Here is a 16,553-nt window from a genome sequence, read left to right as displayed (position 1 = left end):
GGGGGGGGTATTCTTTATTTTATAGAGGTACTTTTTTTGGGGGGGGGGGTAAAAATTGAAAATCCAAAATTTTGGGGGTGACCCCCAAATTCATTTTGGGGGGGTTATTACCCCATTGCCACCCCCCCCCTCTTGGACGTCTATGTGCAGCTGCCCCCCTTTTAGTGTAATAAGGCGACATAAAAATAGCCTCTACCATCTAGGGGCTTAAATCTAAAAATAAGATAGCATAAAACCATCACAGGACCTATGTGAACCTTCCCTTAAAAGGAGAATTCAATCAGTTCAGCAGTCTATGTAATCTTAAGCTTTAGGCAAAAAAATCGTTACTACTTTATATAATAAGATTAAGAGTCTTTCCAGGTTGTTCTTAGTATAGGTAGAATTTTTTTGTATTATGAAAATTATACAAAACATAAATAAGTACTATTGTATTATTTTTGTAATTTTGTACAGTCCATTTTTGTACTTAGAAAAAACCAAGAAACAAAATTGAAATTGTAGAGTTGGACAATATTTAAAAAAAAAAAAAATTTCTAAAAAGTGAAAGACACCTAGCAACAAAAATTTGAACTATATCAGGTAGAATTTTTTTTATTATGAAAATTATACAAAATATACAAAAGTACTATTGTATTATTTTTGTAATTTTGTACTGTCCTTTTTTTTGGCTAAGTCCCTTAATCTTTTTCTTGTACATGTTGTATCAATTTTGTCTACAATAGTACTTTTATGTTTAATAGTAACATTTTTAATTTTTGTATACTTTTTCAATTATCAGGCTAAGTCCCAAAATTTTTTACTTAAAAAAATATTTGTACTCAAAAATAAAATTAAAATTGTAGAATTAAACAATTTTTTTGTCAAATTCTAATTTTTTTTTCATATTCAAAAAATGTTTTTAAAAATATTTCCTAAGTCCTCAGTTTTGGAACTTATCAAAATTTAGGTTATTGTATGATTTTGGTTGTCCAATTGTATACATTTTTAAAATTTTGTTAGAGTCAAAATATTGGAATATTGGAAAATATTTTTGAAATATACTATCATACAAAAAAAATTATACAATAAATACTATATTCATTTTTAGGCAAAGTCCTAAAATTTGGACTTTGTACTATTGTATAAAAAAATTAATATAATAAGCATAAAACAAAAAACTGTTTTAAATCCACAAATTATAACCTAATTATTTTTGTTACTTTAGTATACATATTAAAATATTCAGTAAAGTAAAAAATGTTTGGACTCTGCCAAATTTTTGAAATAAATACTATTGTACAAAAAATGAATACAAGATATACAATCAGGAAAATGGTATTAGTACGAAAATGAAAAAAAAAGTGTACAACATATACAAAAAAAAATATACTAATTAGTAAAAAAAAAACAGAAAAGTACTATTGTATACAAAATTGATACAACATGTACAAGGGGACTTTGCCAAAAAAAATTTACTGTACAAAGTTTTAAAAAAATTGATACAATAGTACTTTTGTATGTTTTGTATAATTTTTATAATACAAAAAAAAAATTCTACCTATACTAAGGACAACCTGGGTAGCGAAGCTACTCTATATAATAACCGTCCATCAGGATATGATAGAAAGGTAAAGGGGAAACGTAAATTTCTCAGATGCTATTCTCGATACTTTCTGTATATGTTTAGTTGAGGTGCTTTACTACTTTAGGATACTGTCATTCTTGTTTTTAAGTTTACTTGATTAAATTTTTGCCTTTTATTTGTTTTAATAGCAGCGCACATTTGAAAGCAAATATCCTTGTAAAATTTGAGATATTATATAATTATTTCATTTTGTTTAATTTAGTTTGTTTGTGTTTGAGTTCAACATTATTATATAAAATAAGAATAATTTAATTACAATTAATAAGTAAAGATTTATTAAAATCGCCAAAAGAAGAAAACATTTAATACTTAACAAGAATTTTTATGAACGGATTTTTATTTTGTATTTATTTATTTACTAAGTATATTTGCGATAACTTTTATTTAATGAAATCTTCCAATTTTTAACATGTACAACCCAGGTTATCATTCGGATAGGTGGAATTTTTTTTTCGTATATCATTTTGTTTACAATAGTATATATGGTCTTACTCTAAAATTGTATCAATTTTGTTATACTATAGTATAGAAAATTTGTTGGTTCTACGAAAGTATATCATCGTTATGCAATAATTCTTACGAGAGTACGAGAAATTTTGTTAGTACTAGAGACATATATTATATACGAAAGCCATTTTTCGGCCGTGATCCAGTGGGTTAGAAAATTAGTACGAGGCGGTAAAAATTAATACGAATAAAAATTAGTACAAAGCACAAAAAATGTATACGACAAATTTAAAAGAAAAAATTTAGGACCCCTTGCAAATTTCGTACGACATTTAAAAAATTGATACGAAGGGATGCAAAAGTAAGCCCAAATTGTTTACATTTCTATCCAAAAGTACTACCAATTTTGTAATTTTTATGTGATGCCATCCAGACAGTTTGAATAGAATTATATTTCCTCAAAAAATATTATTGAGTTAAGGGATATATTTCCATGTGTTTAACTCTGTTTTAGCATAATAAGAGTACTTGGAATATTCTCATCCTTTGCTTCATAATTTGAAGTAGGGTGAATAATTTTATTTTTAACTCTATCATAACATAACTTGACTAGATTTGATTGACTTAACTCTATAGTTTAAATTTTGTAACTATTAAAATCAAAATATTTCAAAATATTAAAAAAACAATTAAAAGGGAAACAAATTTAAATAAGATTTACTTCTTGCATTTTTAAACAACCATATATATAAAAAAAAACCAAAAAATAAAGTTTCTCTAAAAAGTAAGAGACATTTAGCGGCGAAAATTTTAACTATATAAGGTAGAAAATTGTTACAATCCATTTAAAATGTGCATTGCAAAGTGAATAAAAGCCAGCTCGCCACAATTTTATACACAGGGAGGGAGGGGACTTTGGGCTGTTTTTTACACTAGTCCCCAAAGTCTTAGTATTGTTTGTTTGCTTAACAACTTTGGGTACTTTTATTGAATTTTCATTGGATGGTTCACAACTTGAATATCATTTATTTGATAGTTTGTTCTTCCAGTAGGAGGGGAGGGGTGGGGTAAAGTGGGTTCTTTGTTTGTTCTTTTAGCCAGCTACAAGTTTCACTTTATTAAAGTACATGATAATCTGTTGTAAAATCCATTTAATAATAACCCATTATATAATACTAGCAGTTACGCCCCTAGAATCTTGTGGCTCTGTATTTAAAGGGGAGAGAAAAAGCCTAAAACCCAGGGATCGGAAGCCGCGCGTAAGCCGCGTGTAAGCCTCAGTGAAATCGTCATTTTATCACTATAAATTTAGCTGGATGTATAAAACTGTCTCTTTAGTAGACAATCCTTCTTTCAAAAATTTCTTTTTCTGCTCACAAGCAGGTTTAAAACTGAGGCTTATGCGCGGATGAGGCGCGGCTTCCGAACCCTGCTAAAACCTTCCCAAAACTTAAAATAGAATAGCATAAAACCAATCTACGACTGAAAATAAAATAGCCTAAAACCATCACAAGACAAATATTAGGCTTACCTGAAATAGAAAGCCTGATCAGTAGTTATTGAGATCTTAAGTTTCAGAACATAAAGCCTTACTGCTTTACATAATAGAATTCTTCTTTTATATTTCTCTATGTATATCTTTTTAAAAGAGAAGCTTTTCTATATTTAGCGTCAGTCCGTACGTCCGTCCGTACGTAACAGATAGCTTTTTTATGTTAATTTAGGCAAGTTATAATAGTCCTATTGATTTTAAACTTTTCAAAATGATACCTGCGGAGGTACAATTTAGAAAGCGTAGCAACTCTATAATCGTTACCAGAATGTCCGTATGTCCATTTTAAACATTGTGATTTTTAACTTTTTTAACAACAAATATTTATGTTATATAATCATCGGATAGATATAATTTTTGGAGTACTGATTCCTATTACAATAAGGTACCAAGATTTCAAGCAAAGCAATTCTGTAATCAAGTCCTAAAAATGCTAGTATGTGCTTAAACAGAATTCTGTATTTTAATAAGTTTTACAACAAATATACATATATTTTTTTCAAAACTTTTATATTTCTATTTTGTAAATAAAGTTCTGACACTCTATAAGGGTTAATGTTCGTCTGTCCTACCGTTTCAGAGCTTAGCTTTTATGGCTGATGTCATCCTTGTTATTATTCACTTGCAGCAGGGGCGTCCAAGCTTTTTTATTTGGGGGGGGTAAAATTTTGAAAATACAAATTTTGGGGGGGGGGGTAATCTTTATTTTATAGAGGTATTTTTTTTTGGGGGGGGGGGGGTAAAAATTGAAAATCCAAAATTTTGGGGGTGACCCCCAAATTCATTTTGGGGGGGTAATCACCCCATTGCCACCCCCCCCCCCCCTTGGACGTCTATGTGCAGCTGCCCCCCTTTTAGTGTAATAAGGCGACATAAAAATAGCCTCTACCATCTAGGGGCTTAAATCTAAAAATAAGATAGCATAAAACCATCACAGGACCTATGTGAACCTTCCCCTAAAAGGAGAATTCAATCAGTTCAGTAGTCTATGTAATCTTAAGCTTTAGGCAAAAAAATCGTTACTACTTTATATAATAAGATTAAAAGTCTTTCCAGGTTGTTCTTAGTATAGGTAGAATTTTTTTGTATTATGAAAATTATACAAAACATAAATAAGTACTATTGTATTATTTTTTTGTAATTTTGTACAGTCCATTTTTGTACTTAGAAAAAACCAAGAAACAAAATTGAAATTGTAGAGTTAGACAATATTTAAAAAAAAAAAATTTCTAAAAAGTGAAAGACACCTAGCAACAAAAATTTGAACTATATCAGGTAGAATTTTTTTTTATTATGAAAATTATACAAAATATACAAAAGTACTATTGTATTATTTTTGTAATTTTGTACTGTCCTTTTTTTTTGGCTAAGTCCCTTAATCTTTTTCTTGTACATGTTGTATCAATTTTGTCTACAATAGTACTTTTATGTTTAATAGTAACATATTTAATTTTTGTATATGTTGTACACTTTTTCAATTATCAGGCTAAGTCCCAAAATTTTTTACTTAAAAAAAATTTGTACTCAAAAATAAAATTAAAATTGTAGAATTAAACAATTTTTTTGTCAAATTCTAAATTTTTTTTCATATTCAAAAAATGTTTTTAAAAATATTTCCTAAGTCCTCAGTTTTGGAACTTATCAAAATTTAGGTTATTGTATGTTTTTGGTTGTCCAATTGTATACATTTTTAAAATTTTGTTAGAGTCAAAATATTGGAATGTTGGAAAATATTTTTGAAATATACTATCATACAAAAAAAATTATACAATAAATACTATGTTCATTTTTAGGCAAAGTCCTAAAATTTGGACTTAGCCAAATTTCCAAAACTTTGTACTATTGTATAAAAAAATTAATATAATAAGCATAATCAAAAAACTGTTTTAAATCCACAAATTATAACCTAATTATTTTTGTTACTTTAGTATACATATTAAAATATTCAGTAAAGTAAAAAATGTTTGGACTCTGCCAAATTTTTGAAATAAATACTATTGTACAAAAAATGAATACAAGATATACAATCAGGAAAATGGTATTAGTACGAAAATGAAAAAAAAGTGTACAACATATACAAAAAAAAATATACTAATTAGTAAAAAAAAACAGAAAAGTACTATTGTATACAAAATTGATACAACATGTACAAGGGGACTTTGCCAAAAAAAATTTACTGTACAAAGTTTTAAAAAAATTGATACAATAGTACTTTTGTATGTTTTGTATAATTTTTATAATACAAAAAAAAAATTCTACCTATACTAAGGACAACCTGGGAAAACAGCCTGCTTAATTGCTTCAAGATCCATGTCAGATCTATATAGGAAATAAATGTCTATAAACGAGCTCAAGTTTTCCAAGGAATATTTGTTTAAAACTCATAGTGCTCCAATAATCCATAATAAACTCTCATTGCCCAGAACGATAAGACCCATTATTTTACTTTATTAAAAATAAATTCCTTTTTTTAATTTCATGTTGCTATTTACCTTATATCAATGTATTTAATTTCTAATCACAAAAAATAAAATTTAGATTTATGATATAATAAATTTAAGAAAACTCTGTTTTAAAAGAATTCGATTGTGGCGACACTTTGTGTGTTCAAATATTAAACTAAAATTGTAAACATCATCATTAACCCTTTGGTGATGGTAATGTAAAGAAAAAAATATAATTTAAAAAATCTCTTTAAAATCATTTAGATTATTAAATATTTACTTTCTTTTAGATAGTAATGCCGGGTGAGGAAAATAGATTTATTGAGAAATAGATATGCATATAGAAAACTAGCCAATAGGGAGATAATTATATCGAGCCAACTCTAGTTCATTAATACTACAGTATTCAATTTTTTTTAATGCGAAGCTTATCTGTAATTAGGGACGTTTCGTCCATAAGTCTGGAACGGTTAGCTCTTTCGTTAATCTAAACAATTTAAGTGAAGCAACTCTATTATCTTTATCCTGTATTTAAGCAGGTTTGCAACAAATTTACTTACAATTTTGTTCAGACTTATACATTTTTGTTCTGCTTATTCAGTTCTGACACTCTTTAAGTGTTTGTTTGTCCTACTTTATGGATGTTGTCATCTTTGTTTTGTTGATGACTTGAAATGTCCTTTTTTATTCTAAATCAATTCATATATTATTTTTAGAAACAAGTTTAGAGAGAATAATTCACAATCTAGTTCAGAAATCTTTGGAAATACTTGGTGAGTTGTTTTAAAAGACCCTTTGCTTGCAAAAATTAGTTGTAGCAAAAATTGTCTATCACAATCGTTATTGTTTGGCTTTTCTAGGCCTTTTTTTCATTGGATGTAGAAACTGGTTTGGCTGTTCTGTACAACCCAATCCCTAAAACTATGAAGCCAACGAATAAATGATTGTATATACAAAAACTTTAGAGACTAGTATTTTAAATGCAATGTCCTCGCCCCAATGAAGTATTTTATCCGTTTTACCCCAACCCCCTCTACTTCTAAATATTGTGCACGTCAATGGCTGTTTTGATAAATTTTTTTTTAGGTTAAAACTAATATAATCTCAACAGTTGATGGAGGGGGGAGAAAACTACATTTTGTTTTTTTTTGGAGGTGCCTGTCTTGCCTCTAACTTGGGGGAAGTAAAAAATTCTATAAAGAGGGATATTTTTACCTCTTTACCACGTGATTAGCGTAGCAACAAAATAAATCCTTTATTTTAGAATCTCCGTCCGCCTATGAGGAAGCAATGGCAACATTATTTCTACCAGAATCTGGAAATATACTGGCTAAAACTATACAGGTAGATAGATAGATAGATACATTTATATCAGGGATATTAAAGGATAAGACAATGGCAATATTATTTCTATTAGAATCTAGAAATATACTGTCTAAAACTATACAGGTAGATAGATAGATAGATACATTTATATCAGGGATATTAAAGGATAAGACAATGGCAATATTATTTCTATTAGAATCTAGAAATATACTGTCTAAAACTATACAGGTAGATAGATAGATTTATATCAGGGATCTGAAGGGATAAGACAATGGCAACATTATTTCTACCAGAATCTGGAAATATTCTTGCTAAAACTATACAGGTTGATAGATAAATAGATTTATATCAGGGATCTTAAGGGATAAGACAATGGCAACATTATTCCTACCAGAATCTGGAAATATTCTTGCTAAAACTATACAGGTAGATAGATAGATACATTTATAGCAGGGATCTTAAGGAATAAGACAATGGCAAAATTATTTCTACCAGAATCTAGAAATATTCTTGCTAAAACTATACAGGTAGATAGATAGATACATTTATAGCAGGGATCTTAAGGGATAAGACAATGGCAACATTATTTCTACCAGAATCTAGAAATATTCTTGCTAAATCTATACAGGTAGATAGATAGATACATTTATAGCATGGATCTTAAGGAATAAGACAATGGCAAAATTATTTCTACCAGAATCTAGAAATATTCTTGCTAAAACTATTCAGGTAGATAGATATTTATAGCAGGGATATTAAGGGATAAGACAGTGGCCACATTATTTGGGCATAGTCCCTTTTGTAACATCGCTCCATAAGGGGCGATTCGTCGTATTTTTAAAATGGCTTTTTATAGGTTATTTTAGGTTATATTGGGTTAGGTGATTGCCCCACAGGGTTAGGTAATTGGCCCCGCAGGGTTAGAGCCCCCCCGCAGGGGCTAGAAATAGGAGAAAAGCTACTGTGAAAAATATGAAGAATCACCCTATAAGGTGCGATGTTACGAAAGGGACTATACCCCATTATTTCTACCAGAATCTGGAAATATACTTGTTAAAACTATGAAGGTAGATAGATAGATTTATAGCAGGGGTGTTTAGGGGGTTCAGTATAATAGCCAAAACCACCCTATGGCATTATAAAGAATCCTCAAAAAGCACAAACTTTATCTTCATACAAAAAAACTTACTTCCTTATATAATAAAAAAGGATAAGGGAAGATAAGCTACCAAAAAAATGTAAAATGTATTTGAATGATGAAAAAGTAGAATAAATGAAATGGTGTGGACTCACTACCGTGTATTATCATATTTTTATTGCGTTGCATATTTACAAGAATTAATTGGAAATAAACAAGGATGGCAACATCCATAAAAGCAAACTAAATAATCAGAATATAAATGTATAAAAAGTCAAAACAAAATTGTGAGCAAATTTTATGAAAACTGCTGAAATACCGGATAATATTTATGGACATACTTAAATTTTAGGACTTTATTTTAAAGATACTTCGCTTATAACATTGTACTTTGTTTTCCTAGGAATCTGTAATAAAAAAATCAGATCAATCGGAAAATCATATTACATAAAAAATTGTTAAAAATCAACATGTTTAAATGGATGTACGGACATTGGCAACGATTTTAGAGTTGCTACGCTTTCTAAATAGTATCTAAGTACTACAGGAATCCCCATGGCATAGACGTCCAAGGGGGGGGGGGGGGTAATGGGGCGCGCGCATTTTTAATACTATATATTTAATAAAATTTAAATTACTCCACCCAAAAATTTTACCCCGGGGGTAAATTTTTTTTGGGGGGGGGTAAACTAGATTTACCCCTGCCAAAAGATTTCAGGGGGGGGGGGTAATTACCCCCCCAAACAAATTTTACCTCCGGGGTAAACATTTTTTTTTGGGGGGGGGGTAAAAAAAAATTTGCGGCACGCTTCGCGCGCCATTTTACCCCCCCTAAAAACGAATTACCCCCCCCTTAAAAATTTTTTACCCCCCCCCCCCCCCAAACAAAAAAGCTTGGACGCCCCTGCCCCATGGAAAGTTTGAAATCGATAGGATAAACGACGGAAGGACGGATGTACGGCCCTAATAATAGAAAAGCATCGCGTTTAAAAAGAGTTGGTTATTTTGTATTAAGAGTGCATCAAGGGACAGTTTGTGCTCTTGTAATAATTTGCTATTCTGATAATTTCACAATATGCAGAAGTGAATGAACACCAAATAAAATATCCGTTTCTTTCTTTTGATGTCTAAACAACTTTTTTTACTAAATATATATTAACTCGTCTCTGGAATAAAGAAAAAAGTAAAGAATAAAGGGGACTAAAGCTTGGGGGGGGGGGGTAACACTTCCCTTAAAAATGAGATTGAGATAACACATTGAATAAAAAAGCCCCTAGATGATAGGGGCGAAGCTGCTAGTACTGTATTTTAAAGTAACTGGATGCCTGTCTGTCCCTCAATCTGAATGTCTGTCTTTAGTCATGGAAAAAAGCAGGATTTAGGCTATCTAGAAAGGATGGGTTCGAAATGCTGGTTATTTTTAATACTTTATAACATCCCAAGAGTAAATTTTTGAAAAATGATGTGAGTATGGGAATCAGTACATCTTCTCTTACCTACCAAGCCGAAAAAAATTGCGAATGAGTTGCCAATTTTTGCGAATAAATGGCGAATTCGCAAAATATGTGCAAAAAAAAATATTTTAAAAATTGGGGGATTTTTTTGTTTTTGGGGGGGTTGGCGGTGTTCCACCATAACCCAAAAAATAGCCTAAAACCACAACAGGACCAATAGGTATATACCCTGAAGAGTAGAATCCAATTGGTTCAGTGGTTACCGAGATCTTAAGGGACGGATGGACAGACAAATAGACGGACAGACATCATTCTACTTTGTATTATAAACCTATTGAATATTATTACCCTTCCCTTTATCCCTAATATTAACTAAACAAGTTTTTATCTATCTATCTTCCTCTTCTCTCTTTTTGTAATGCTTTTTCAAATTTATAAACTTTTAATCGTCGATTCATTCGTAGAAGTTTTAGTTTCTTAGTTCTTCTTAGAAAAATAAATTTTGATTGGAAGATAAAATATAACTTAATAGTTATTTCTCGCATTATTATAAACGGCTTTCCCCGGATATAGAATGTACAATTATGAGATTAAAACTAGTTTTTTTAGCCCCGAGGTGCCGAAGTCACCAGCTAAATAACTGGTTTTAATCTTTTGATTGTACATTTTTATATTCGTAGAAAGCTGGATATAATACGATGCTAGACATAGTTTTTTCGTATGGATGAGAACCAGTTCCTATCCACCGGATTCAAATGAATACGAGAAATGTTTTTAAACGAATGGGATATTTAATATCGTAGAAGTCCAATTGATAATATTTATCTGAGATTTGGATATTTCTAATGGAAGTTTCTGACCATTATGGTACTAAATTTTAAAATTTGATTTGCTAAATTGATTAATATGATAGCTATTATTCTTTTATATAGCATATTTTAGTTTTAAAGATAATATTAATTAATATTAACTTAAGGTCATAGTCAAATGCTTTGTCAACATCAAGGATAATCAGATTTAAAACAAAGCAAAAGGGGACTATCCACAAACGAGAGCAAGGGATTCTAAGCACCTTCCAGCATTGATCCATAGAATTTTTTTTAGTGAATATTCTAGGTTTATGTTTAATATTTGGTTTATAAACTATAAAGTTAGGTTTCACCATGGTTTTATATGAAAAACTTTTGAAATGTTAAGCATTATTTGGTGCAATGTCATCAACTGTTTTGATGAGCTCAAACTGTTGTTTAAAAGCTTAATGCAAAAGTATATTATTTTGATTAAAAATGTATATTTTTAAAAAGGGTTGGTAACTTTAAATATTGTAAACGGTTTAATCAATGTACTTTTGCAATTTACAGCATTTTTTAAGCAATTAATATTATGTTTTGAATATTGATGAATATGCTAGTATCATACAGAGAGAGGAGGGACAATGGCCTGTCTCAAAATTTTTTATTAACGTTTTCGTATTATTTGGCTTTAATACATTGGAGTCTTCAATGAATTTTGATTGGTTGGTTCATTAAGTTGAGTGCTCAAATGTTTCAACCAAGCATTGTAATCTACAGAAGGGGTAATTTTGTTTGGAATGTACATACATTTAAGAGGCTATTGTCTTATCCCTTTAGATATCTGAGTATTATACTTTATTGTCCTTTCTCTGCGCCTTGTTTGCTCTAACTGTAAAGCTGCTAACATATTTTATTTCTATTTCAGGGTACCATAGGGTTTGACGGTACCATTGTTGAAAATGATCAGTCTTGGCTCTTAACCATGGCAACGCTCACAAATATCCCCAGGTAAAAAATAAAGGGAATAGTCCCTTTCGTAACATTGCCCCATAAGGGGCGATTCGTCGTATTTTTAAAATGGCTTTTATAGGCTATTTTAGGTTATATTGGGTTAGTTGATTGCCCCACAGGGTTAGGTAATTGGCCCCGCAGGGTTAGGTAGAAATTGGAGAAAAGCTACTGTGAAAAATACGAAGAATCGCCCCATAAGGTGTGATGTTACAAAAGGGACTACACCCAAAATAAATTTAGCCATGACAACGCTCACAAATATTCCAAGGCTAAAACAAAAGTTTGTGCTTCTTGCTTCTTGCCTCTTAGCCTACATACAAAAGTAACGGGTTTTTATGTCTTCTAGGATCTCCTAAATGGCTTCAAGGATCATTCCTCACTTTTCAGGAATGTTTTACTACCTAGGTCAAGAACTACATCCCTCCCCCTCCCCTGAGATACGGCCTTAAGGCTGTTGGTAAAGCTACTAGTGAATCTAAATAGTACGTATAAAGCATGGATTATGAAACTAACTCTTAATTAAATGAGATGCAATCTTGCTGAGCTTTTCACCATGTCATATTTGATGGATTTTTGTACAGTGCAATACTGCGGTGAAAATATATGAAAATAGTCACATGACTTTATGGCTTTTCAAAGCAGCTTCATATTAAACATAAGAAGTTTCGGTGTTTTCACACAAAGTGCCTTGTTGAGCACTGAATCCCCCCCCCCTCGAGGGCCTTTCCCTTATTTATTATGAGAAAAAATGAAGCGGGGAGGGGGGGGGGGGTTAATTTTTTGTTAGTTTGTTTATTACTTTATATGAGGTTAAATTGGTTAAACAGTAGCCCTACACTTACAGCTATAGGCCCCTTAAAGGTAGAAGAAATCCCTCTTTTTATTTTCCATTTATTAAAAAAAAAGAAGGGGGGGGGGGGTTATATTTGCTTAAATTAACATGGAGCTATAAGTGAGGCTTTTACAAATAAGCTTTAAAAATCTAGCATAAACTAGCATACAGTCTATTTCAGGAGAGCTGTTGGAATTGTGAGACTCAAACAACCAGAGAATCTGGGTCCAGGTATATACTTTGTTTTTTTTTCAAGGAAAGATTTTAGTAGCTGTAACTTGGTCGTTTTTTGTCAATATGTAATTCAGTCGTCGTTTAGAAACTCCAAAGAATCAACCACTTAAAATTTGTGAAATTCTTTCTCGTCATTTGTATGTGCTTTTGGACCTTCAAAATAAAGATCTCCAATAATTTTGTATGTGCTGGTGTTTGTAAAACCTTTTACAGTTCCCTGTTCTTTGTTAAATTCTAAAAGAATTGCGAATCTCAGCCATTTTTCATCTTATTGTCAGTAAGATTTCAAGTTGTTCTGGACAGCTAGATTGTTTTAATTCAAAAGGCATACGTTTTCATGTACACTAATCTTGTTTGATGTTAATTCTAGGTCATGAGGAGACAAGATATATTATTATGGTGCTTTGTCCTACTAAAGAAAAGGTATTTATTTGCCATTGACATATCCTGGCTATTTTTCTAGGCGGTCCCTGACATTTTATTTTTGCTTTTTATAACTGTATTTTGTCATTTTTTTTCCAGCCGTTATAAGCAGTTGAAAAGTTCTCACGTCTGTACGTTACTTATAGGTCTTAATTTAGACTTTTTAGAATTGTCCTTTTGATTTCAAACTTTCCATGATAATTCCTATTCTGTATTTAAGCAATTTTGCTACAAATATACATACAAATTTGATTATACTTAGAAATTAATAGCCTGTTTATTAAGTTCTGATCCTCTACAAGTGTTTATGTTCGTACGTCCTACCCTCTGATTTGATAGCTTAGCTTTTATAAATGTCGTCATCCTTCTAATAATAATATTTCCAGGAAACGAAATCTGCAACAGAAACGAGTCGAACTTTTGCTACGCTCTTTGCTGACATCAATTTTAGAACTAAACTACAAAATGTTCACACCGAAAATATGTTTAAGGTAATCTATCTATCTAACTGTTTGTTAACTGTCTGTCTGTCTGTTTATCTTTTTAAATATCTGTTTTTATGCCAATTTGTCCGTCTGTCTGTCTGTCTTTTTCATATCTGTTTGTCTGTCCATCCTTTATTTATTTGTCCAACTGTCTGTCTATCTGTCAGTCAATTTATATATCAATATTTGTTCATCTGTCCATCTGTCCATTTATCTATATATTTGTTTGTCTGTTTGTCTATCTATAAACAGATTTTTCTATATTTTTGTTAATCTATTTGGGTATCTATTTGTTTTTCTGTCTGTCTGTCTCTCTATCTATTTGTATATCTCTTTGTCTGTATACTTGTCCATCTTTCTGTTTTTCTGTATAATTGTCCATATTTCTGTCTGTCTTATATATCTGTTTTGTTCTGTATGTTTTTCTGTCTGTTTACCTATTTTTTTGTTCAACTGTATGTCTGTCTGTATATCTATCTATCTATCTGTCCATATATCTGTGTCTATCTATTTACTTACTTATCTATAGAAAAACAAATGGAAAAAATGTTTTTCGTTTATTTGTCCATCTGGCTGTTTGTCACTTTTTTTATATACTTTTTAAATCTATTTGTATGGCTGTATGTCTCTATCTCTCAATCTCTCTATTCCTCTATTTACCTATCTATCTATAAATAAAGGACATGGTAGCTGTACATGCTAGAAGCCTAGTTACCAGTCAAACCTATTCAATGGAAAACGGCGAAGATAATTTACAGGTTATTTCATTTTTTACATCCCAAATGATGATAAACAAAGTTACCCCTTCTGTAGATTAAAATTATTGGTTGAAAAGCTTGGACACTTTTAGTTTGAAAAGTTTTGAGTCAATGAATAAAATTACGTGGTTATAAAACTTTGTTTAACAGTAACAGTAACAAGCCCTTTTCACTCCACGGGGGCCGAGCATAGGCCGCTGACAATTTGTCAGTGTTTCTTTAACAATGTGGCTTTTTAAGGATATGGGATAGGGTTGTCAGCTTTAAGCCCTATGATTGCGGTGTAAAGCGTCTATTTGCCCAAAAAACTTTGAGTACCTGTTTGATTTACAGTCCAATGTCCCCCCCCCTTTCCTCCTTCAATGTTCAAGTTTCAAGTGCAAAATAATATTTTTAAAAATATTTACAGGGAGGTGAAAACAGGCATTGGTACCATCTCGGACAAGGAATCATAGAAGATTTAAAGTAAGGATTTATTTATCTATTTATATGTCTATCTGTCTATCTATCCAATTGATATCTATCTATCTATTTAACGAAACAGACAATTGGTACTACCTTTGTCAACGAATAATAGAATAATGAACTGTCCATCTATCTAGCAGTTTTATTATTTATCTGTATATCTATCTATCTAATCAGAAATTGGAACCTTTTTTGTCAAGGAATCATTAAAGACCTCATGTAAGTCATATATATATATATCTATTTATAATGTATATGTCTACTGTCTGTCTATCTATTTATTTATCTATCTATCTATCTATCTCAACATAAATTGAATTTACTTGGGTCATGGAATTATAAAGTTTAGTAGGGCGTATTTTTTTATTTATCTAACTATTTTTCTGTTAATCTATTTATCGGTAACCATTTAGATATATTTTGATGTTTATTTTTTTAATTTGCGAATAAAATAATCGTTATTGATCCTTTTTCCCACAAGAAAAGATAATATATACTTTATGGTTATGAAATCAGCAATCTATGAATCTATGAATCTAAGTTATGGCTTCGCCTATATATGGCCTCTAGAAGCTTAATCTTAAGGGGGTTGGGGCTGAAATCCTTCTTTATTCAGCTTTTGTATATAAATTTTTTGGGGGATGGTGGGTTTCCCCCATATCGTACCCCTATCTTATTTGAAATATCCCCATTAATAGCCTAAAACATGACTAGGATGAGTACACAGATTCCCTGTAAAACGGCAGACCAATTATACCTGAGTTTAAGAGATCATAATGGACACGCATATTTTTGACTCCTTGTTTTTCTGAAAACTTGGATCAACCAATGATAAGTAATAATAAGTACATTGTACAGATATCAGAAAAATAGACAAATTTTGTGAAAAAAAATATTTTCAAGTTACAAGTATAACAATATCCATTAGAAGCTGACTACCGAAACAAAATTACACTTTCCCGTAGCTGGACAAAGTGTCTCAGCCTTGTGACGTCATAAATAGAAATAAGGATTATCCATCCCTTTTTTAGGGATTTTCTTTCCCACTTCTCTCATCGAGTCATCTCTAGGGTTGGGCCGGATACTTTTTTGGCCGGATACCGGATACCGGATATCCGGCTGATTTCAAATGCCGGATATCCGGTAACCGGCCGGATATCCGGCCAACGCCGGATATCCGGCAAATATCCGGTTATCCGGCCAAATTACCGGATATCCGGCCGGATAACCGGCCAAATTACCAGATATTAAAGTAGTAAAAAAAAATTTCTTCAGAAATCTTATATAAATTTACATAAAGTTAAACTTATTCAGAAAAAATGTTCTTCTAGCTTCAATAATAAGAAAATTATAGCCATTTAGAATTTTAAAAAGCAGATATTTTTGGTGTAAAGTATAAAAAAGTATAGAGCCGGATATCCGGCCGGATAGTTTCAATATCCGGTATCCGGCCGGATATTGAAAATGGCCGGATATCCGGCCGGAAATCCGGCCACACCGGATATCCGGCCCAACCCTAGTCATCTCCATCATTTTTATGACGTCCCAAGGCTGATTTCTGAG

The 16,553-nt window shown here is 31.2% G+C and overlaps 3 protein-coding genes across 4 annotated transcripts in view; 1 reads left to right on the top strand and 2 right to left on the bottom strand.

Moving 5' to 3' along the window:
- LOC145304632 (solute carrier family 4 member 11-like) overlaps positions 1 to 16,553 on the top strand; it is a 76,668-nt gene that overhangs the window by 17,609 nt on the left and 42,506 nt on the right. For both annotated transcript variants that reach the window (XM_080146561.1, XM_080146562.1), the window contains 8 exons: positions 6,787 to 6,843; positions 7,335 to 7,414; positions 11,708 to 11,790; positions 12,807 to 12,856; positions 13,230 to 13,282; positions 13,669 to 13,773; positions 14,448 to 14,525; positions 14,935 to 14,990. In XM_080146561.1, coding sequence (XP_080002687.1) covers positions 6,787 to 6,843; positions 7,335 to 7,414; positions 11,708 to 11,790; positions 12,807 to 12,856; positions 13,230 to 13,282; positions 13,669 to 13,773; positions 14,448 to 14,525; positions 14,935 to 14,990 — 562 coding nt within the window. The remainder of the gene's footprint in view (positions 1 to 6,786; positions 6,844 to 7,334; positions 7,415 to 11,707; positions 11,791 to 12,806; positions 12,857 to 13,229; positions 13,283 to 13,668; positions 13,774 to 14,447; positions 14,526 to 14,934; positions 14,991 to 16,553) is intronic.
- Snx3 (sorting nexin 3) overlaps positions 1 to 16,553 on the bottom strand; it is a 167,633-nt gene that overhangs the window by 126,421 nt on the left and 24,659 nt on the right. The gene's annotated exons all lie outside the window — the stretch shown is intronic.
- LOC145304633 (uncharacterized) overlaps positions 1 to 16,553 on the bottom strand; it is a 177,741-nt gene that overhangs the window by 136,533 nt on the left and 24,655 nt on the right. The window lies entirely within an intron of this gene.

The sequence above is a fragment of the Acartia tonsa genome, chromosome 13 (genome assembly GCF_053477335.1).
Source record: "Acartia tonsa isolate MP-2025a chromosome 13, ASM5347733v1, whole genome shotgun sequence".
Lineage (NCBI taxonomy): Eukaryota > Metazoa > Arthropoda > Copepoda > Calanoida > Acartiidae > Acartia > Acartia tonsa.
The sequence above is the reverse complement of the archived record's forward strand: the minus strand, read 5'-3'. Positions and strand labels throughout refer to the sequence as shown.